This window comes from Cyanistes caeruleus, chromosome 17, assembly GCF_971803275.1.
Source record: "Cyanistes caeruleus chromosome 17, bCyaCae1.hap1.1, whole genome shotgun sequence".
NCBI classification, from domain to species: Eukaryota; Metazoa; Chordata; class Aves; order Passeriformes; family Paridae; genus Cyanistes; species Cyanistes caeruleus.
This window is the reverse complement of record NC_141717.1, coordinates 13294181-13315297: the sequence shown is the minus strand read 5'-3', so window position 1 is coordinate 13315297 and position 21117 is coordinate 13294181. Positions and strand designations below refer to the sequence as shown.

At 47.1% G+C, this 21117-nt stretch overlaps 2 protein-coding genes across 5 annotated transcripts in view; both read right to left on the bottom strand.

The window, feature by feature from the left end:
- Positions 1–158: 158 nt before the first annotated feature.
- AP5Z1 (adaptor related protein complex 5 subunit zeta 1) lies at positions 159–9536 on the bottom strand. 4 transcript variants are annotated; one of them, XM_086855194.1, is made up of 18 exons: positions 9412–9530; positions 9067–9204; positions 8496–8685; positions 7418–7559; positions 6411–6523; positions 5751–5919; positions 4942–5082; positions 4542–4579; positions 4300–4462; positions 3886–4064; positions 3246–3388; positions 2631–2690; positions 2354–2503; positions 2037–2148; positions 1543–1640; positions 1149–1281; positions 805–1019; positions 159–560 (listed from the first exon to the last, which is right to left on the bottom strand). In XM_086855194.1, exons 1-18 carry the CDS (start codon positions 9507–9509, stop codon positions 296–298), a joined length of 2547 nt encoding a protein of 848 aa, XP_086711320.1. In that variant the 5' UTR covers positions 9510–9530; the 3' UTR covers positions 159–295. The 4 variants fall into 4 exon arrangements, with proteins under 4 accessions (XP_086711320.1, XP_086711317.1, XP_086711318.1 ...); XM_086855191.1 differs by lacking the exon at positions 2631–2690 and having other exon boundaries at positions 9412–9536; XM_086855192.1 differs by lacking the exon at positions 2631–2690 and having other exon boundaries at positions 9421–9530.
- Positions 9537–13886: 4350 nt separating this feature from the next.
- The window catches only part of FOXK1 (forkhead box K1), a 53749-nt gene continuing 46518 nt past the window's right edge, over positions 13887–21117 (bottom strand). Inside the window, exon 9 of the mRNA XM_086855195.1 lies at positions 13887–19828. Within this exon, the coding sequence (XP_086711321.1) occupies positions 19608–19828 (221 nt within the window). The 3' untranslated portion in view covers positions 13887–19607. The remainder of the gene's footprint in view (positions 19829–21117) is intronic.

Genomic DNA, 21117 nt, shown 5'->3' with positions numbered 1-21117 from the left:
CCCTCCAAAGGAACAGGGTGTGCTGGCAGGCTATTAATGCACCATTCACTCTCCTGCAACATTCGCACAAATCCACCAGGATTTTCAATGCGTGCTCACCAGGAAGGGATAAGACAAGCTTAGGAGATAAAAAAGCAACAGGCACTAGGACACAGAAATACAAACAGCCTCAGCTCTCCTTATTCCTATTCTCTGTTTCATTCACAAACATTTGTTCCTCTTTTCCAGTTAAGATCAGGGCCTCAGCCTTGAGTGTCAGCAATGTCCAGTGATTTACTCCAGAAACCTCCTGCCCTCACACTGGCATGGAGCCTGGAGCAGGCTCCAGGAGCTGGGTGACCATCCTCAGGGCCAAAGGGAGGGAATCATTCACGTCCCTCTGAAACTGTGTGCTGGCCACAGGAGGGGTGAACACAAACTGAGCCACGCTGGGCATTTTCAGCAGGTTCATGAGCTCAGTTGCTCGAATGAGGATCTCCTCAAGGTCTTCCTCGCAGTAAACAGAGGTGACAGCAGGGCTCTGCACAAATGTCCTCATCTTGGACAGGAACATGGACACTCTGCAGGAGAGAAGGACACAGACATCAGACAGGTATTTTCACCCAGAGAGGTCACTACTTGTGTGTAAACTCCAACAGACTAGTGCAGGTGACAGAACATCAGCCAGCAGCTGAATCCCACTCCTTCAAACTGAGCCCATCCATTGTCCTTTTTCAGTTGCCAGACTCAATTATTAATTACCACCACCAAACCCACATTTGGACCCACGAGACCTGAACCTTTCAACCCTCTGCCAGTGCTCACCTGGGGATCAAGTCCTGGCTGCGGGCTGCCAGCTTGGTCAAGGTGGCCATGAGGACACTGATGGCACGGGGGGCACAGCTGGGGGTGCTGGCCTGTGGCCGGAGCTGGGTGATCTCAAAGAGCACAGCCTCGAGGGTCTCGAAGAAGCGCGTGATCTGCTCCACTGTGCAGCGCTTGTCGTAGGACACCGACAGGTACTCACCGATAGCCCACACCTGGGGCCAGGACACAGGGAAGCACAGGAAAAGGGAATGGAATGATTTTTAGGGAATAGAAAGTCAGGTTAGCTAATGCTAGGAGAGAGGAGGAGAGGGAAGGTGAGCAGCTGTGGCAGCCCTGCTCACCATGTGGGTGAAGATGGCCTCCTTGCTCTGGATGTTGCTGACGGCTCCAGAGAACTCCAGGATCTCCGTGGACAGTTCCACCACGAGCGCAGGGCGCAGCCTGCAGAGCATTGCCAGCTGTGAGCCCAGCACCCTGGAGCAGAGAGAAGGGCACAGCTCAGACCAGGCAAGGTGGTGATGCCCAAAGCCAGGAGGGGCTGGCAGCACCCAGCCACTGGCACAGGGCTGTATCTTCAGGATGTTCCCAGCTGGGATGAAGGTGCAGCCCCCATTTTGCACCCTTCAAAGATATGTCACAGTGGGGACTGGGCCAAAACTGAAAAGGCTCTTGGGCTGCCCTGGGATGCCAGGAGGAAGGGCTGGGAGCTGGGCTGTGCCTCCTGTCTCATCTCACCTGTACACATCCTCTTTAAACGCTGGGATCTCATAGAGCTGGTCACTCCTCTGCAGCAGCAGCACCACCAGCTGGTTTATCAGAGACTCATCTGCAAACTGAAAGCCAGCCCTTGTTTCAGCAGTACCAGTGACATCCAGCAGTCAAACCCCAAAATAAAGAGCCAGGTGAGAGCTGGCAGAGAAACTGCCTGATCTAGGAGGGGGGCAGTGCACAAAGCAGGTATGAGGCTCTCACTGTGCTCTCATCTCTCTCCTTTACAGCTGGCTGAGAGCACAGAGTGAACCTGACACTGCTCCACTGAGCTCTTCAGTTCCTCTGGATCAAGCGGCCAGCTCAGTGCTGGCTCATGCCAGTACCAATCCCACCCTCCCCTCATGCACCCCTCTCTTGGAGCTGCAGCATCTTCACAATTTTGCTTCTGTGACTGCTCTTCACATAACAAGAGATCCCTGTGGCATAACTGGGAACCAAACTTCCCCAAAAGGACCCACCTCTGCCACCACCCTGAAAAAGAGCTCCAGTAAGACAGGGACAGACTCTGCACACTGCACCACCCTTGGGCTGCCAGCCAGGGATCCCAGCAGCTGCCGAAGTGGAACCAGACTGTGGGCAAAAGAAAAGTGACTGTTGAAGGTTTGTTCCCAGTTGCCCTTCCCTATTCCCCACAGGGCCTTTGAGTGCTGGCAAAGCTGACAGAGGGAAGAGAAATCCACCTCAGGCCAGCTCAGAGCAGCTGTGCCATTCCCAGTGATGCCAGTGCTGCCTCCCAGAGCTGGATGGCTGAACCACACTCCAGGCAGGCTCCTACCTCTCGGGGGCATCCTGGGGAGCAGACTTGGTGCGGAGGAGATACTGGAACATGCTCTTGTAGAGGGGATGGCGAAAGGCCTCCAGACACGTGGCTGGCTTCCCAGCTGGGTCACCCCCAGCCTTCTCAGAGGCAGGAAGAGCAGCTGCCCTAGCAGGGAACACACAGAATGTGCTGCACTGTGACAGTGGGCCAGGGCAGAGCTGGGATCCTGAACACTGTTGTGGTTGAACACAAGTTGGTCTAATCTGGGCTCTCTGGAAGCCAGAGGGACAACCTGATGAGCTCAGGTCCCCCATATTCAGGCAATAGTTCCAGACTTGCTTCTGTGTCATGCCTGGAAAAGGGAAAAATGACACTGTATCCCCCAGTCACCCAAGCCCACCAAATCCTGCCTCTTTTCTAAGCACTTGAGAAAGAGCTGTAATGTCAGGAGGACAAGGCAGAGCAGAGGTAAAGCCAGTTCCAGTCCTACCCCATCTTCATGGAAACTCACAGCTCATAAGATCTCAGGAAGATAATTCTGTGTGCCTCCAGGAAAACAGAGCAAAAAAATAGGGCTAAGAGCAGGAAAGGAAGACCAGGTATTTGACCTCTGTATTGAAGTGGTAGCTCATGGAAGCCTCAAACACGTGGCAATCATTTGGAGTTGGACAGGGAGAGGGGATTGGTAACAGAGACAGTCCAGTACTGAAATGTGAGAGCTGGTCACCTTCTCTTCCCATGTACAACACATTACTAGGAAAACTGGCTGACATCTGTGCAGCCTTGTGTTAACCTGACTGCAGTGATGCCTCTTGCTCTGTGACAGCTGAGGCTCAGAAGTGTGCACTGGGCTTTGGTCAGTGGTATGGTGCTGATAAACAAGTGAAAGGAAGGGAAGGTGCATTACCTCTGCTGGATGTCCAGAGCTGCTGTCAAACAGGGCAGGTCAAGCAGCAAATGGAAGATCTCAATGGTTGTGCCTGGATCCAGCAGAAATGGGAGAAGGTCCACAAACTCAGAGATCAGAGGTGGGCTGTTCCATGCCAGGAACTGCAAGGAACAAGCACAAACTGCTGCACTATCCCTGCTGCTCCATCACACACCCAGACAACTCCACACTGTGACCAGATGGGATGGGGAAGGGAAAGTCACTTCTTCAAAGCAAAACCAGAGAAGACTGAGGGTTTGGTCAAAACCCAGGAGCCTGTTAGAAGCTCAACACAGGCCTCTGGCAGCTGGTTCAGTGGCTGGCAAGCTGCAACTCACTCAACTTTTCCAGAAACAAAGTGCTGTGTCCTGTGTTCACTGTGCTCCCCAGCCCCCTACAGTCCTGCCAACCCAGACTCTTCTCTCCTGGCAGTGCTAAACACACCCAGAACCCTCCATCCCTTCAAACTCACTCATTTTGTAACAATCCTCCTTGCCTCTGCTCTCCCTAGCACTGCCATGGAGGCACATGGAGGGCTCTGCAGTGCAAAAAGGAAGTTCTAGGGCACAGAAGGGGATGTGAAGCAGGCTCTCCCCTCTGCTGCTCCAACACATTGTACCTTGAAGAGATTTGGGAAGCTCTGCCTGAATATGCTGGAGGAGTCTGTGAGGAGCTGGCTGTTGTCTTTGCAGAACTGGACAAATTCGAAGGCCAGTGATGGGTTGTGGAAGAGCTGAGCTGGGATATCAGTGAGGAGATGTTTGTAGATGGCATCCGAGTCCACAGCTGCCAGTTTGCCTGGGAGGACACAGCACCTTGCTGAGCACAGCTCACCCAGCAGCCCTGCCAGGGCTCCAGGGGCTAAGAGACATCTGGGTTATGTTCCTCTAAAGAGCAGGGGACTCTCCAGCTCCTGGGTCTCCTGGGGTGGGATCATCCATACCAGAGCACAGGCAAGACTGCCAGGACAAAAGGCTGTGCTGGAAAAGGCATGACTGAATTGTGCAAGAGGGGGTGGGAGCTGAAGACTTACTGTGGTTCAGGAAGAACTGGGCAATGGGCAGCAGGGCCCTGGCATAAGTGGCATCCCCACAGATCCTGCTGTGCAGGACTTTCAGGAAGGAGACAGCACGGCACACGTAGGAGGAGTCCTGTTTGCAGATGATGTCCATGATTGTCACTGCCTCAATGAGACACTGCAGGAGAGCAAAGAGTAAGACTGGAATGGAGGAAGCCACAACTCCCAGAGTTTGAGCCCCACCTCTGTGTGCTTACAGCTTTTTGCAGGTCTCCATCTTCTTTCTTCAGGGGTCCTGCAGGAGAAATTAGTCCAAGTTAAGCCTTAAGCTCACACAGGAATATGAGGCTGTCAGTTTGAGCACTAACCCTGGCTTCAGGGCAGGCAGGAACACACACTGATCCTACATTCAGGCCAATGAGAACCAAGTTCCACAGCCTCCCCTGTGAGAGGCAGAACATGACTGCTGCCTCCAAATCCTTCCCAACACCCCAGCTCAGGGCTGGTCAGTGACGTGCCCCAGCAGCAGGCCCTATTCCTAGGAGCCGAACTGTGGATTCCAGGGAGTGAGATCCCAGCCCAAACATGCAGCAAACCAGAAATATTTTGGAGGACACTCCCAAGAGGGCTCCCAGGAGGGATCATGGCAAGACTCACGCCGGTTGCTCTGCTCGATGAGGCGCTGGCAGTACTCGAAGGCTTTGTCCCGCAGACGCTCCCCGGGGGGAAGCAGCCGCCCAGCCGTGGCTGTAGTGGAGACCAGGGATGTCACACACCTGTCCACTCCTGCTTTGTCATCTACACAAGAAACATCACACGTGTCAGCTCGTCACTGGCAATGTCACCCACGCAGCCCAGCAAGAGAAAGGCAGCTGACTGTCCCCAGGTGCAGAGTGAAGAACAGCTGAAGGAGAAGGGAGTGTTACAAGAACACTAAGGAGATGCTGTCTCCCACCACCCAGGCCTTCTTTCCTAGGAATCCATGGGGCTTTGTCTGAAAACAGGAGATTCACCCAACAAGTAATTCCCCAAGGAGGGATCAGTAAGTATCAGTCAGGAGGTTTAATGATATTCCTTCCCAAACCTTCCCTGCTACTAGTCCAAAATCTCTGAACTCTTGCCCATATTCCTGTCACTTAGAATCACAGAATGAAAGGATGCTTTGGGCTGGAAGGGACTTAAAGCTCATCCAGTTCCAAAGCTCCTTCTAGGGGCAGGGACACCTTCCGCTATCCCAGGTTGCTCCAAGCCTTGTCCAATCTGGCCTTGAGCACTTCCAGGGATCCTGGGGCAGCCACAGCTTCTCTGGGCACCCTGTGCCTGGGCCTCCCCACCCTGAAAGAGAATAATTCCTTCCTAATATCTCATCAGTTTGAAAGAGAGATTGCTGGATTGCTGGTGCAGCCACCTCATATGACATCTGAGAGCACACAGCCCTCTTGGGGCTACAGACCTTCAATCCCTACCTGAATTAAGGGTGCTCAGCTCCTTGCCCCCATAGCACAGCAGCCAGTTTCTCAGCATGGAGAAGGTCTGCACGTTGAGCCACTGGTCCTGTGTGTAGTGCTGAGCCACTGAGAGCACTGTGAAAAAGTCTGTGGCAACAGCACCGTCCACCTCTGTGATAGGAGCAGGCTGAGAGAAAAGATGCAGCAGGTCAGAGCCCCAGGGAAAGGCTTAGAGGGCAGGGAAAACCCTACTGAGCCCACAGAGACAAGTAGCCCTTGTCTGGGTTCCTAAAGGAGGGCAGGTATCCAGAGAGAGAAAAGGTAGCTGTGCTGGATCCTTCTCCCCAGCTGAAACACTCAACTTTGCTACTTTGACACTGGTCCCAGTCACCTTTAACTCTGAAGCACACGGACACTAAAATACTCTTCTCTAAAAACTACTTCAAGGATCAAAGCTCTGGCTCTACAGCTGAACTCCTAAATCTAAGAGCTGTAAATCCCCCTACTTTGCTTTCCCATGTGTCTCAATCCCACAAAAAATGCTGAAGAATAGCATCACTTCTAGGCTACTGTTTTCCAAAAGAAATTCCAAAAGAATTCTGGGAACCCAAACCAGCAAATAACTAACTAAGGCTAACAAATGCCCTTGTGAGGTCACCATGGCAACTCAGCACTCACCTGTTTGGTTTTGGGACTGGAGAAGAAGCCTCCAGAGGGCTGAGCCATTCCTTGTTGAATGCTTGCATACCTCAGCCAGTCAGCCATTTTTTTACTGACAACATTGGTCTGCTCTGTACAAGGGAAGTAACAGGGTCATTGCTAGACTGGACAAAGAAGCAGCCTCTGCAATATGGCCCTGACAACCCTCAACTGCTGGGCTTTTTCTCCAGCCTGGATCACTCTCTGATCCAGCAATCCATAAAGAAATTGGTACCCCAAGGTGGATGTCCATACTCCTCACACTACCTCAGTCAGGGAGTCAGTGCTGGAACCAAGGACTCTGCTACCAGATCACTCAAGAGATGCTTGTTCCTTTGTCTCCATTCACAGCTGCTATTAGGAGGAATGTGCAAAAACACTGTCACTTTATTCAGGCAGTGTGTGGCTTCAGCTTTGCAGCCAAAGGCACAACTCCTTCGCTGGGAACTCACAGAAGCTGGGACAGGTGATCCTTCCTGCTCTGCCAGCCCATGCACCCAGCCCAACATCCTCCCCAAAGCTTCTGCAGCACACAAACCTCACGGGAAACTCGCAGAAACTCACTCTGGCTCACAACTCCCCAGCATTTTAAGCCTGGGATGCTCTCCTAGGTCAACTCACCACTACCCATGCAGTGCTGCCTCTCTGATGAAGAGCACCTCTAGCTGTTTCTGCTGCTCTCTTGACCTGATGCACAGCCACATATCTGTTTCTCTCTCTCTGCTTGATGCTCTTCAGGATAGCTACAGTTTCACACTCCTGCTGCATCTGGAGACCTCAGCTAGAGTACATGATCCTGTTATACAAATCCATGGCCAGGATTTGCATGGCCCAGTCACAGTTCTGTGTGGTGGAATACATCTCACACAGTAAGTTCCCTTTCCTAGCAGAGATGTCACTTTTGACAGCAGTTTCCAACTGAGAGCCTTCTGATCGCTACCCAGATCACAGCCAGGTGGCAATCTCAGCCCTTCCTATAGATTTACCTTCTGTTAGAGATTCTGGTGAAAGGCTGATGACATTTGCCAGGACAGGAAGAAGGAACCGAGCACTCTGACCCTCAGGCAGTCTTCTTTCAAGGACTTTCACAACACACTGCCCCACAGCTGCTATTTCACCCTTATTTTCCTGAAAAATAAAGCAGAGGTAAAGATTGATACTCTACCATTACTAGAGACAAATCTCCTCCATCAGGCATCAATACCAAAGTCAAACAAAAAAGGAACTCATAGCACAGGGGATTTTACCACATTTTACAGAGATTCTCTGCAATTTGAGTTCACAGATCCCAAACTATAGGGCTGCTTATGTGTGTTTTTACATTGGGGAACTGCAGGACAGTCTCAAGGCTGGATATGGAAGAGTAATACATTGCTGGTTCCTGTTTCATTTCCTTTAGTCAAGTAGACTCAGATGAATGTCACAAACACTGGAGCCATTTCTAAGCACACAGTGAAACTCAGAACGAGAAGCTGCACAAAAATATTTTAACTTTAATAGGTACAATTAAAGTAAAAGAAGGAGAGGAAAAAGAGTAGTTTCCAGCTTGTTCCCTAGGCAGTGCTCAAAAGCAGGAAGGTCCTCATGTTTGGTTCTCTCCATGGAGAATCTGGACCTTTGAAGTATCATTTGCATTTACAGAGTTACATGTTTTATAGGTTCTATGTATGTTTTTTATATGTGAACATGAAAGCCAATATCATAAAAAGAATAAAAAAGAATATCTAAAATCTTTTTCTTTCCTCCCCAGGTTCAAGCAGCCCTGATTTGAAATCTATTCCAGCAGCCAGCTCTGAAGGATTCTTTTTTGCTTCCAGGACATCAGTGTCTAAACATTACAATTTTAAGCAATTTTGTTGTTAAGTGCTACACACAAAAATTTGCTACTTTTTTTTCCTATGCAAAGTAGAATAATGAGATCCCTTAAATGAAGATTGAAATGCCTCTGCTTTTTCTTACATATTCCCAATTGATTTTCACTCTCCTTGAGCTCAGGAGCAGGGAACAATCAAAGAGCAAATCCATATTGACAAGGGAAGATCTCTGACTTGACAGGTCATTTACCTGAGCCAGAAGGACGGAGGATACCAGGCTCAAGAGCTTTGTATCCTGAATCTCATCACAGGAGAGGAGGATAAGATCATTGCAAGGTGACATCTCTCTCAGGATGGCAGCACACAACACCTGGATCTGCTCAGGACTTTTGGGTAAGCACAGCACTGTCTGCAACAGCTGCACAAACTTGCCATCAAGCCTGCAAGAGTCCCAGTAAACATCACTGCAAGGCGAGAAAAGATGCAGATGTTTATTTCCTGCATATTTTCGGCTTTGGGATGATCCCCCTTGACAGGGACTAATGCCACTCATCACCTCCATTTCTGAGTGCTGCTCCTCAGTGCACTTCGACAGAGGGCTCAGTGACACCAACACTTGTTAATGTTGCTGCAAAAGGAGATGGGCACCTTCTGCTTAGCAAGGGGGTGAAAGGCAAAGCGGGGCGTTGTGTTTAAACTGAACTCAGGATTTTCAAGGCAGCGCGTTATTTTAAAGGCCTAACCCACACCCTTCCTTTCCTTTTGGTTAGGAAGGTACCGCTCTGCTCCTCCGAACACCCGAGACACACAGGGGCACTCACTTGCGGGGGTACTTGGTGGCGGCCACGGTGAGGTGCAGCCTCTGCAGCCCATCCACAGCCTCGGGGCCCGGCTCGGGGCCCTGCAGCAGGGCGGACACACGGGCGGCGAATCTCCGCAGCTCCTCCTCCTGGATCTCCCTGCCGGGGGACTCGGGGCTGTCAGGAACCCGGGCCCCCATTCGGGAAGCTCGGGGCTGGAGGGTTGGTACACACCGCCCTTCCCTCCGCCCGCCTCCCCGCTCGGCCCCGGGAGCGCCGCTCCCTCCGGCACCCCCGCCCGGCCCGCGGGCTCCGTGGCGCGGCTCCGTGGCGCTGCCCCGTGTCCCCCCGTGTCCCCCCGTGCACCTCGCCTGCCTGAGGAAGCTCTCGGCAGCCGCCGTGAACATCCCGGCCCCGCCGCCGCTGGGCCCGTGCCGCGGTACGCGGCCAAAGCCGTCCCCCATGGCGGGCGGTGCAGCCGCGCCCGCTCCGGGGGCACGCGGCGGCTGCTGCACCAAGGTTCCGCCCGGCGGGAAGGCTCGCAGAGCCGAGGGGCGACCAAAATCCTCGCTGGTGGCTCCTCACGGACTGCTCCAGGTGCTGCTGTCATCATTCCCCACCTCAGGAGCATGAGGACAAATCTGGCTGCGAGGCCACCCCGCCCTAGGCACTCAGACCTATGGAGAACATCATTACACAGCAGAGATGAGGGTTGGGGCTTCTAAGGGTGTGATGGTAAAAGACGATTTATTTCCTACAGCCTGTTCATAAAACGGAGCTTTCCAAAACAGGTACGAGATGTTAAACCAAGCTGCTCCGGTCTTCAGCACTCCCAGAAGTTAAAGATCCACCAGGACCTTCTCTCCTGCCTGCTAACACGGCTGAAGCTCTCAGCACCATGCTGAACCTGCAAGGAGAAGCCAGGGGATGGAACTTGGCACTTCGGTAATTCCCTGCTCTGTGCTCTCCTGGCATTAAAGTTCATTAACATCATACCTGGGTAATCAGCCAGCAGGGCAGCAGCACGGGTGGAGCCAAAGACAGGATAATTCTAAAAGATGACCCCCCAAAAAAGGGCTTTGGATGAATAGATTTGCTGTGTACTGTTATTTTTTAATTAGTTTGTCAATTAAAAAAAATCCACCTCGTAAAAACTGAAGGGAGACTACAAGAAAGATGGAGAGAAACCTTTTACAAGCGCATGGAGTGACAAGGGGGAATGGTTTCAAACTCAGAGGGCAGGGTTAGATGGGATTCTGGAAAGAAATTCTTCCCTGTGAGGGTGGGGAGGCTCTGGCACAGGGTGCTGTCGCTGTCCCTTGATCCCTGGAAGTGTCCAAGGCCAGGCTGGAAGGGGCTCGGAGCAACCTGGGATAGTGGAAGGTATCCCTGGCCATGGCAAGGATTAGAATGAGGTGATTTTTAATGTTCTTTCCAACCCAAACCATTCTGTGGTTCTAAAATTCTATGAATTACAGCTACTTTATGTCAGCTGAGGCCTTAGAAGATATTCCTATTTAATTCTGGAGCTAAGAATGTTAGTCAAAATAAACCCAGAACTTAAATTGTAGGTGCATTAGGAGGACAAAGGAGGAAAAGTCTAACTACAAGACAGATAAAGTACTGCTTTCTCTCCTCACAGGTTTAAATGAAAACAATAATTATAAATTAAAGGGGAACGCACTGGAATAGTTAAACTTTCAAAATAACAATGTTTCACTTCATGACAAAACAAAAGCTGGAGCTGGAAGAACAGTTTATAAGCCCCAGGGGAGGCATCACGGACCTCAAACACACAGGTCCATATGTTCACTCTGCTGTGAGTCAACAGCTGCCCAAATAACTGACAAGGGATCAAAAGTGGGGTGTCTGAACTCTAAACAGTGCAAGGTGTGCAGACACACACTTCCTTCCTACATGGAAAAAAAAGGAAAAAATATTAAACACAGTCCCCTCACTGCTGCAGGAAACTCAACTCCCCTGTGATGCTAGACTGGAAGGATCCAAGTCTGTCACCCAAAAACAGCGAAGCAATTTCAGGGCGTTTTCTCTTTCATATATAATTTTATTTCTGGTTATAGAAACAAATGCTAAGAGGAGAAGCAACATTCCCCAACCACATACATCAAATTAAGGTAACAGAACAGTTAAAATAAATGGAAAAAAAAAAAAAAAGTAGAAATTTAAACCTTTGTTATAGCTTTAAAATATTAACGTTCTCGATACATTAGAAATCACATTCAGATCTCAAATTACTTAAAAAATGTATGGCTCTATATTAAAAAAAACAAACAAACAAAACCACTGTATCCCATTTGATGTGGAAACACAGGTCCTGCTCCTGGGATGCAGGATCCCACACACTGGTGGGAGCCACGGCTGCCTTGGACATCTCACAGGAGCAGCGCTGCAAACATGGCCAGAGAAACAACATGAACTTCACATCCACTGCCCCACATGGAGCTTCCCCCCTTGGGATACACACCTGCTTTTTAAAAAGCACTGATAACGAAAACAAGTCACAAAAAAAAAAAATAAAAATAAAATAAAACAACAACTTTTGATATCAGCTGTAAAAAAAAAAAAAAAACAACCCCACAAACCTCGAAACATCTGGCTGGAGGTGTCTTGCACAGGCAACACCAGGAACTGAAATGCAAGCATGGCTTTAGTTTCCCCTTTCAATCACCTTCTTATTTTATAAAATAAGTGCCAAACTGAGGTGAAAGGGGTAAGGCTGGCCCAGATCTCTGTAGCAAACCCTTCTGTGAAGCCATTGAGGTATTTCAGGTTCTCCTCTCAGCCTTCCCCGGGGACTCGGTGGGAATGAGCGTCTGCAGAACAGGGGGAAAGTTGGATTTTTCTGAATCTGTTTTTTACTAAGAGCAATTATTCAGAGTTGGATCTGAATTTCCAGCTTTACCATCCATTGCTCACACACAGCTTTTGATTTATCCCTAAACAGCTTTTATCAGTCCTTTGGATAACAGTCCTTTGGATAGCTACAGACTCTTAAAATGCTCTTTTTGGCTACGTGGAGGTTGGCTGGCAGGCTGGACAAATCCAGCCTCCCCAGCACAAACTGCATGTCCAGAACCCAACACAACATATGGTCTTGTAAGATTTTCATATTTTAAAGCCATTTTCTGTATCACTGTATTTGAATGAGTTTGGTTTTGCTTTTGTTGTTGTTTTTTTTTTTTCTTTTTTTACATTCTGTTTTCTATTAAAGCAAAAAGATCTTACAAACAATACTCTGGTTCCCTCTACTTCAAGCCCATTTGAGGGAGAAAAAAAGGAGAGATTAAGCAAGTTCAGGTTTACAGTAATTCAATTGCTACAGAGCCAACTTAGCAGCCTGCCCACCTCCCAAGAGCAGCATATAAATCAGCAGAACATCAGGATGTTCTGCACCAGACTTTTAGCAGCAAGACAGTGAAACAGAAGGAATTCTCACTTTTTCTGCTCCATTTAAATCTCATTTTTCTTCAGCTACCAGACATTTCTCCTCACTGTTGCCTTTAGCTTTAAGGAAGGCTCTGCCTCAGACTGCTTTAAGTGAAACTGAGGTGGGGTAGAAGCAGGACAGAGATCCAGATCACAGCATAACTTGGCAGCAGACACGAGGCAACAACAAAATATTAGGGGAAGTCTGGGTTTCACAGGGGCTGTTTTCTGCTGGATGAGGAGGAAAGCTGCTTCCTTTCACTGCTCCTATTCTGGTCACTCTTCCTATCACCAACCCTTGTCCTCCCTGAAGCCCCATCAGCAGCCAGTGATTGCTGAGGTGAAGCTTCCACTCAGATCCTCATAGAGAATTTCTGCTTCTGGAAGAGCAATTAGGATTAGTCAAATATCACCTGCTTTTATTCTAAAAAGATCCAAGTGGTTCAAAATACACCCTTCTGTGAGTTTAGTGATCCTTGTGGAATTAAACCACACCTGAACTTTGGCCAGTTCAGTAAAATTTACTCCCTGTGAATGGAAACATTAAAAAAACTCTTCTGTGCTTGTTTTTAAGGGGATATAGACACCATCACCCCACAAAGAGACAGAAGCATGATAAAAGGAAAATAATCTCACCACAGAGGAAAAGAAACTATTTCCTACTGCCCCATTGTTAGCTTAGCCACCTGACAGGGAGGAATTCCTCAGCCTTACAGCATCCTCGTGGACCACCCATAAATCTCTTCTGTTAGAAATAAGGTCCCATTACTTACAGAGCAGAATCTGTAAAGAACTCCCTGATACTGCATTTAGAGAGAACTGCAGACAAAAAGGGATTCCAGCTTTCACTAGTGCCATTTGGGGGTTTTCTTGCCAGAAAAGCAGCGTGGACTGGGGTTGCTGAAAGCAGGACAAAGCCAGAAGCAGGGATCCTACACAAGGAAGATGCAAGTACCAAGTTGCCTCTTCTGCTCTGCGAGAGGAATGAAAGCAATCACTGAAGTAAAGCTGCTTCCACTGGCTGCTCACATTCATTACAAAAATAGGTTAATCGTTCTTTCAGAGTCAGTGCCTGGTACAGGAATTTACCAACACACTGTATAAAAGTCTGTGTAAGTACCATTTAAGAGAAAGAAATAGTCATGGACCATTTATATATCTACATTGACACACACGCTTACACACTCACACATTAATAAATATAGATTTCATGTTTACACAGATCTAATTTAATATTCTCTGAAAAAAAAAATATTTAAAGGGTTTCTTCCTTAGCTGCCACCCATGAATTGTCAATGGTTTTTTTTTTCTGTCTTGAGAGCAAAGGGATAGATTTGGCTCAACCACCCTCGTGCTCTGAAACTTAAAGTGACACATAAGGAGAGGACCAACCATACATTCTGAAAGGTTTTAATTCAGTGTTGGTAAATTGAAAAGGTATCAAAAGAATTTTCTGAACATATAAATACAAACGTCAAAAATTGATTCGAAATTTGGAATTTAAATATAGTGCTCCAAGAAAACCAAGTATTTTTCAAAATGTCTTGCTCAGGCCAAAGTAAAACGCTCCCTGGTGTATTATTGCCCCATGAAAGACACCCTAACAGAGAAATCCCACCCTCACAGCTATGAAATTCCCACTGCTGATTATGGCATGAGGGTGTATCCACACCTGTATGCACAAACACGTGCACTGAGCTGCAAACAACCCACCCAGCAGAGAGAGATGCTGATCTAACAAGTCACAGCCCAGAGATTGCCCAGCTGCCTTTGCATCAGGTGCAGATCAACATGCAAGGAGGCATCGCCTCCCAACCCCACCAGCTCCAGCAATCCAGATGACCTTGTAGTGTAACAGTTTTCTGCAGCACAGCTGGCTCCATTGGAAGCTACACTTTCCAGCAGTAGTGTATGCTATAATAGCAGCAGCTAGGGCTTAATTTTTCACCCAGGACACAAAAAGTTCTACAACAGATTGTTTACTCATGTAACTGCAACCTAACACAAGAATCCTTGCCAGATGCAAACCTTCAAGCAATGGAATTAATTTAGGAGCTGGATTAAAGGACTCTGGAGTTGACAGCAAATAGAGGGGGAAAACTGATGAGGAGCAGAAATAGGAGCTGCCCAAGAGACTGGCTGGCAAGAGAAGACAGATCATTTACTGAAGGATGGCATTTACAAACTCAAAAACTCAATGTGCAACAAAGGAAAATTATGAAGCAAGTCCTGTTCCTTTAGAGGTTCATTCTTAATGCCCTAGTCCAATTTATTAGCAGCAGGACCTAAAAAACCTCAAAGATTTTGAAGCAGGTAGAAACTCAAGGCAAGTTCCACATTGGATTGAAACTATCACTTGATAAGATAAAGCACAGGTATCTCTAAAAGTGATCAGGATCCTTCAGTGCTGCTTCCTGCTCAAAAAGACCCAAGCTAGGACTGTCCCTTGGAAGTGAGGGACAACATGGTTACATCTGCACAAATGAAATCCAGTTCACTCTGTGATTTGTTCCTTACTCTTTAAACTTGTCTTGCAGAAGAGACCAAACAGGTACTGGGCTGTACTGGCAAAAGTGTAGCTACTAGGCCAAGGAAAATTATTCTCTTCCAACCCATCCAGCATTTTCCAGATCACGTCTGCAGCACTGCCTCTGTGTTTGGGCTCCCCAGTACAAGACTCACAGTGACCTCCTGCAGCAATTCCAGCTGATGGACAAGAACAGACCAAGACAACCAGGCTGGTTCAGCCTTAAGAGAAGGAAGCAAATTGGAAAAAATCTTACTGGAATCTTCAAGTAGCTATTTGCAACATTCAGAGGAGGCAGAGCTGGGTTCTCCTCAGAGGCAAGGAACAAAGGCAGCTGCATGGGCAATTCTTATGTTGCTGAGAAGTTTTTACCTTGTGTGTGTGGATTCTCTAAGGAAAGACACAGAACTGCAGCTAAGTGAAAACTTTGTCATCCAAGATGCCCAAACCCAGGTATAGCAGGGAAACACTTCTCCTTTCACCCTACATTTTGACATTCACCTACACACTAGCACACACCAGTGACACCAAATAAATACCCCCTTGCTAACACAGATGAAAAGCTCAAACACCAAGTGAAAATCCCCAGCAGGCAGGGAGAAGTGCTCCACACCACACTGCATGAGAGCTCAGGTCAGATGCTCTCACTTGCTTAGATACAGGTCCCTAGCCTTCTGTGCTCCAAGTTTCATTCCATTGTGGGCATCTCCCTACTGAAAAAGGAAAAAAAAAATTGGAAATTAACTCTGAATGACAACTCTAAGTCAGTACACAAGACCAAACATGCAAAATCAAGTTTACTCCCCACAAAATCTGATGCTAGACCGTGACATTGATGGCAGAAGCACTGCAAGAGCTTGAGCTGTTACTTCGTTCCTCTCACAAAGCTTTAACATGTCTCTGAAAACACTCTCCTGAATAAGCTCTGCCCAACAGTAACATGTTTAGAACACTGCATGAAAATTAATACAAGGTAACCAAATTGACCTTTCTCAACCTGCTCTGGAGCTCCATGTATTCCACAGGTATTTTCATCCTTGAGTCCTCAGGTAGAGCTTAATGCAAGGTGCTGCTCCTGTCAGTGGATAAAAATGACTGGATATGCTACAGGGGACAGTGTTAATGGTATGGGGGAGGGAGGAGTATGGGAAGGAAAAAGAGTTGAAAAGAATATATGAGCTAATCATGAACTTCAATTTTGTGCTCAGCACTGTGCTGTGTTATCACTAAATCAGATTAAATTGATCTTTCTCTAAAAAGCTTTCAGTATCATAAGAGCCAAGGTCAAGACAAACATAGTGGAATTCTGGTGGAATAAAACAAAGAACAACTGCATCCAGCTCTTGCAAACTGGAGCAAAGAAAGTTGCTATAAACTAACTGTGATCAAAGTAGAATTAGTCAATGTCATTGCCTAAGGTGAAAAAAAAAAATCAGTAGGAATTGGTGGAAAGTGAATTCACACATTAAGAACTTGGCTTTATAGTTTTTCCAGGTCTAAGTTATGGCAGTTTAAATATTCAATATGCCTTGACCTTCATTACATAGACAGCAGAAAATCCAGTGAAGCCTCCACCTTCACTTCCCCTCAAACCTTCTTTAGTTAACATCATCAAAGAGGAGATGCAACTTTTTAGACAATAAAAACAAGTCAGATTATCAATTTAAAATAATCCAAGTACTGCTTATAAACATTAGGGTAAACATTTTCTTTCTAGCTGAAGACTTAATTCTACCACTACATTGATTTTCACGCCTCTGCAGTCTGGAGAATCAGGACTGGTATGTAAAAAGAACGACTGAGCAGCGTTGAAAGAATTCATCTGGAGGCCTGAAACAAGATGTAAAATGGATGAGGACCACACTTTTCCACAGCTCTCAACACGATTTAGCAAGAACAGTTATTTTACCTGGTACCAGGCAATGTTTAGGCAAACCTACAAAAAAAATCTGCAAGTGGCAGGACTGCTTCCTACAGGGATGCAGCAGACTGATAAAGCAAAACCCTCCTGACAGGATGAACTGACAAGTTCCAGACATCTTAAGCAGAAAAGGGGACCAGAACAAAGACATTTGCTTATCCTCAGCTCCCATTTGAATCAGCAGGCATTGTGAGCCACGAAAAGAAGAAAGTGTTACTCTGTTCTAAATACTCAGGAGGCAGATCTACCCATGCAACCTGAGGACAGAGCTTCTAGAGGTATCTATAAAGCAGCAGCTCTATGGTGGATGAAAACACTGTCACTTAGCTGGTATCTTTGGTGCTGGATTAGTTTACAGGAGGTCAGGGCTTAATTATTTAGACTCTTCAAGAGAAAAGCATCAGCGAATAAAAATCCACAGAATCTTGGCAGCTCCACATCCTGAACAGTTTTCTGTTGGTTTTTCATCTTGCTCTGACTCACCCAACGTTCTGGAAACCCAAGGACTCTTGCTCTTCCGGAGTGCTCCCAAGCCTCGGGGCCATTTCAGAGGCGTGCCTGTATCTAAACCAGCAGTCACCCCAAAGTAATGATTCACCACAGACAGACTGTGCTGCACTCTCACTTGTGCCTTCTGCCTTGAAGTTCATTTTATTGGCTCCTGGCTGTGAAAAGGCTACAGAAAACAGAGCTAATCCGTGCTTTTCTGCTGCGCCACACCTTGCCTTCCTAGCGGGAGAAGGGACAGCTGGAGGCCAGCCTGCTTCAATTACTTTGTGGTCTCTAACAATCCTCCTTCACAAAACCATTTCAAAGCACTAAAATCCCATCTAATAACTTGTCACTAAGGGCACACACCTGAATCCTGAAAGCCCAGCTGAGATAAATGATCTGTCATGAATATTTTATGTGTCTCTCTCCGCAGAAGTAACCGCAAATCATGAGACCAAGAAATTCTTTCCTTCTTTCAGCAATATTTCTCACAAAACAATGGACTTGAGAATTAAACATGTCTGGGTTTTATTCAAGTGGTGGGACTTGGTTATTGAATAGGATTTGGCAAAGACAAAGGAAACCTAGAAGGGAACAAGTGATGCCAGCTGTTACCTTGTGGATTTCCTCTCCAGATTCCAGCAGGCACTGAAGGGCTGTGCCTTACCCCTAATCCCCATGGATATGCTGACAGTATCATTTACTGCACATTGGAGAAGGCATTCTGCAATGTTTCTGCAGTGGGTTTTGCCTCTCTGCCTTGTCAGACTGCACAGGACAGATGGGGGATGGATGACCCACCAGAGGCACAGCCCACCCCTCCCAACTCTCCGTTGCCATTACCAAAGCTGTAACATTTGCTAAATTAAAAAAATCTCTGCTGTGCTGCCAGAAGACATGTTAGCCAAGGGGACTGCAAAGGGTGTAAGGCCAAAGGGGTTTGCTGGAGGCTACAGGCAGGGGTGGATTTCTTTGCCAGTCTTAAGGTGTCACAAGCACCCAGTGCTGCACATTGGCTGGTGAGTCAAATCTGCCTTCCTCAAAAGACACCCTTGTACTACGTGAGGAACCTGGAATACAGTTTGAGTAAAGGCCTCCTCCTACTGGCCAACCCCAATGGTCCTCAAGGCAGGAGAGACTGCTTTAGTGCAGAACATCACCAATACTTTCTCAAGTTCACAAAGACAGTGGCCATGCCTTCACTATAGTGCTAATTTGAGCAAAAGCTGGTGCTCCACACAAGCTGTGATCAATCAAATGCACACAGAACCTCCTGGAGACACCCTTCCCCACGTGATCCCCAGGCATCACAATACTTCGGCTGTTGTCCAGAGCAAGTGATGAATAATTGTAAGAAATTATTTGTAAAGATACAAACCCCTTTGTTTTTAACATCTTTACAGGAACCAAGTTAATACAGTTCCTCTGGCATCCTATTTATTCTCCCTCAGAGGGAACGGAGAGAAATTGCATCTGGAAATCCAGGTGGCTGAGCCCTGTAACTCTTCCTCCTGAATCCCCATATAAATAAACATTTATATTCAGAATTTTCTGTTTTAAAAAAACAGAATAATTTGCCTTTTTTTTTTAAGCTTGGTACCATGTTTCTTTAATGTTGTTGTGAGATAGTGCACCCATCTTTCAGCATTTGATTGCCTTAGGTGACCTTTTTAAAATGGTCCTATGGTTGAAAGCTCTCAGAAGTGTGGTATTAAGGCATAGAACGTGAGGAGTTTTCTTTCCAGGGAGCAGACTGTATTTGTATTACATTCCTTTAGGTTCTGAACTGCAAATTCCATCCCCTCAGAGCCAAAAGGGGAAAAGACAGTTAAAAATATCCCAGCAGTCATACAATCAGTTGTCTGTATTTTTCTGAATCTTAAAAAAAAAAAAAAAAAAAAAAAAAAAAGAGAAAAAGGAAAAAAATATCCCGTAAGTAGAGACAGAACAGAGTTCCAGATATGGGTTCTTGGGAGGGATTTTTCCATTCTTTTTGGCACCTTGTGATTCTAACAGCTGTTGCCCTCCCACTGAAAAATCTGCCTTTAAAAAGAGCTCTTTATCAGCTGTGTTTTGAGCTGTTACAGTTGTGGTTGGTTTCCTGTGAAAGCTGCTTTAGGGCTCCTGCCATCCCATGCCCACCCCGCCATCACTCCAGCTCCTCCCACCGGTTCTTCATTCACTGGTTGCCTGTCCTTGTGGCACTGTGGATGTGATGACTCCAGTCTGGGCTGGCACTGCTCCACTGGGCTCTTCTATCCGTGGTCTTTTCACTTCAGGCTCACTGGAGGAGGCTGCTGCCGTCTCTTCGGTCCCTGGCTCGCAGACCCGGCTGACTACAACAGGAGTGGACGAGCTGGCCTGGGCTGCAAGGAGCTGCAGTGGATTTGTAAGAGCTGGGAAGGAGGATGAGAAGCAGAATTAGTGAGGAGAAGCAGAACAAGCGTTTGCTATTCCAAGAAAAGCAGGAAAACAAAATCCCAGCGTCAAACGTGACAGCTGGCACACGGACAAGTGTTGTTTCCCCGTGCATTTGGAAAGCCTGGCTTGCCTTGTCCTTCCCTTTCCCCCTCCACAACCTCAGCTTTTCAAGTTTACCAAACCAACAACAACCCCTCTCACAGGAGAAGTTCCTTCTTCCCATCCACTCTTCCCATCCACTGCCAAGCAAGGCATTGCTAGCTAAGTATTTGTCCCCAGCAGGGGAGGATCAAGCCCTAGTTAAAATTACAGCACATCTCTCTGAGAGGCAGTTCTGATTGTAGGTGGCCAGAGAATTTCTCATGAACTCCACCATCCATGTGCTGGGCCTTTTATCTAGAGGTCTGGAGTCTCTCTTGAGCCCTGCTCGCACAAGAAGAACAAACCAGACTGTTGGGAAATAGAATCCAAATATTGAGGGTACTGACATCCCACTTGTAAAAGGGGCAGGAAAGAGCTTACCCTAGACAACCACATTATTCCCATCAGAACTGGGATCAGAACATAGAAATTTTTGGCTTCCAATCTTGTATTGCAGCACTGACACAAGGTCTTACCCTCCCATTAATAAAAGTGGTAAGAAAAAAGATGATTTAAGTAGCAATTCTCTGTAAAAATGTCTACAATTCCTAGTTCCAGACAGAGAATGTGCTTACACACTGACTTTGGCACACACCACTGCTTGGAAAACAAAACACATGCAGTTTTTGGACTCTGCATCAATCAGAGAGGAAGCCAAAGGGGACTCAGGAAACAGCACATCCTCTGCCCTCCAGACTCATTTGCAAAGGATGGAATGACTGAACATCAGTGCTGTGTTCACTGCTAAATGCATGAAAAAAAAGGAGCCCTAGGATAAATAAACAAAGCCAACAGAACAAAGGCCCTCAAAGCCCAGTAACTTCTACCAAGGCATGAGAAGAAAGCTGTAGAGTATCAAGAGGATGAAGAGAAAAAAAATAGGGTAAAGATGAGGGCAGTCAGCAATTACAGATCAGTGACTTAGGGAACTTAAATCAAGCAGTTGAAGAGAAGTTAACTTAGTACAGATGAGAATCAAGAGACTCAGGCTTTATTTTGTGAAGCAGAAAATTTACTGCCACTTACAAAAAAAAACTCAGATGCAACTGGAATACTTCCCACTTTGATGAGAGTTATAAAGCTTGGTGAAATTAAAATATTTTAACATAAAAATGGTAAATAA

Excerpts from the sequence above, each read along its gene's own strand:
- AP5Z1 (XM_086855194.1), bottom strand. The coding sequence starts at position 9,509 with ATGGGGGACGGCTTTGGCCGCGTACCGCGGCACGGGCCCAGCGGCGGC. Across the intron at positions 9,205-9,411 it reads AGCTTCCTCAGGCAGGCGAG|GGAGATCCAGGAGGAGGAGC; the intron begins GTGCACGGGGGG and ends GTCCCCCGGCAG. Across the intron at positions 561-804 it reads AGCCAGGACTTGATCCCCAG|AGTGTCCATGTTCCTGTCCA; the intron begins GTGAGCACTGGC and ends TCTCTCCTGCAG.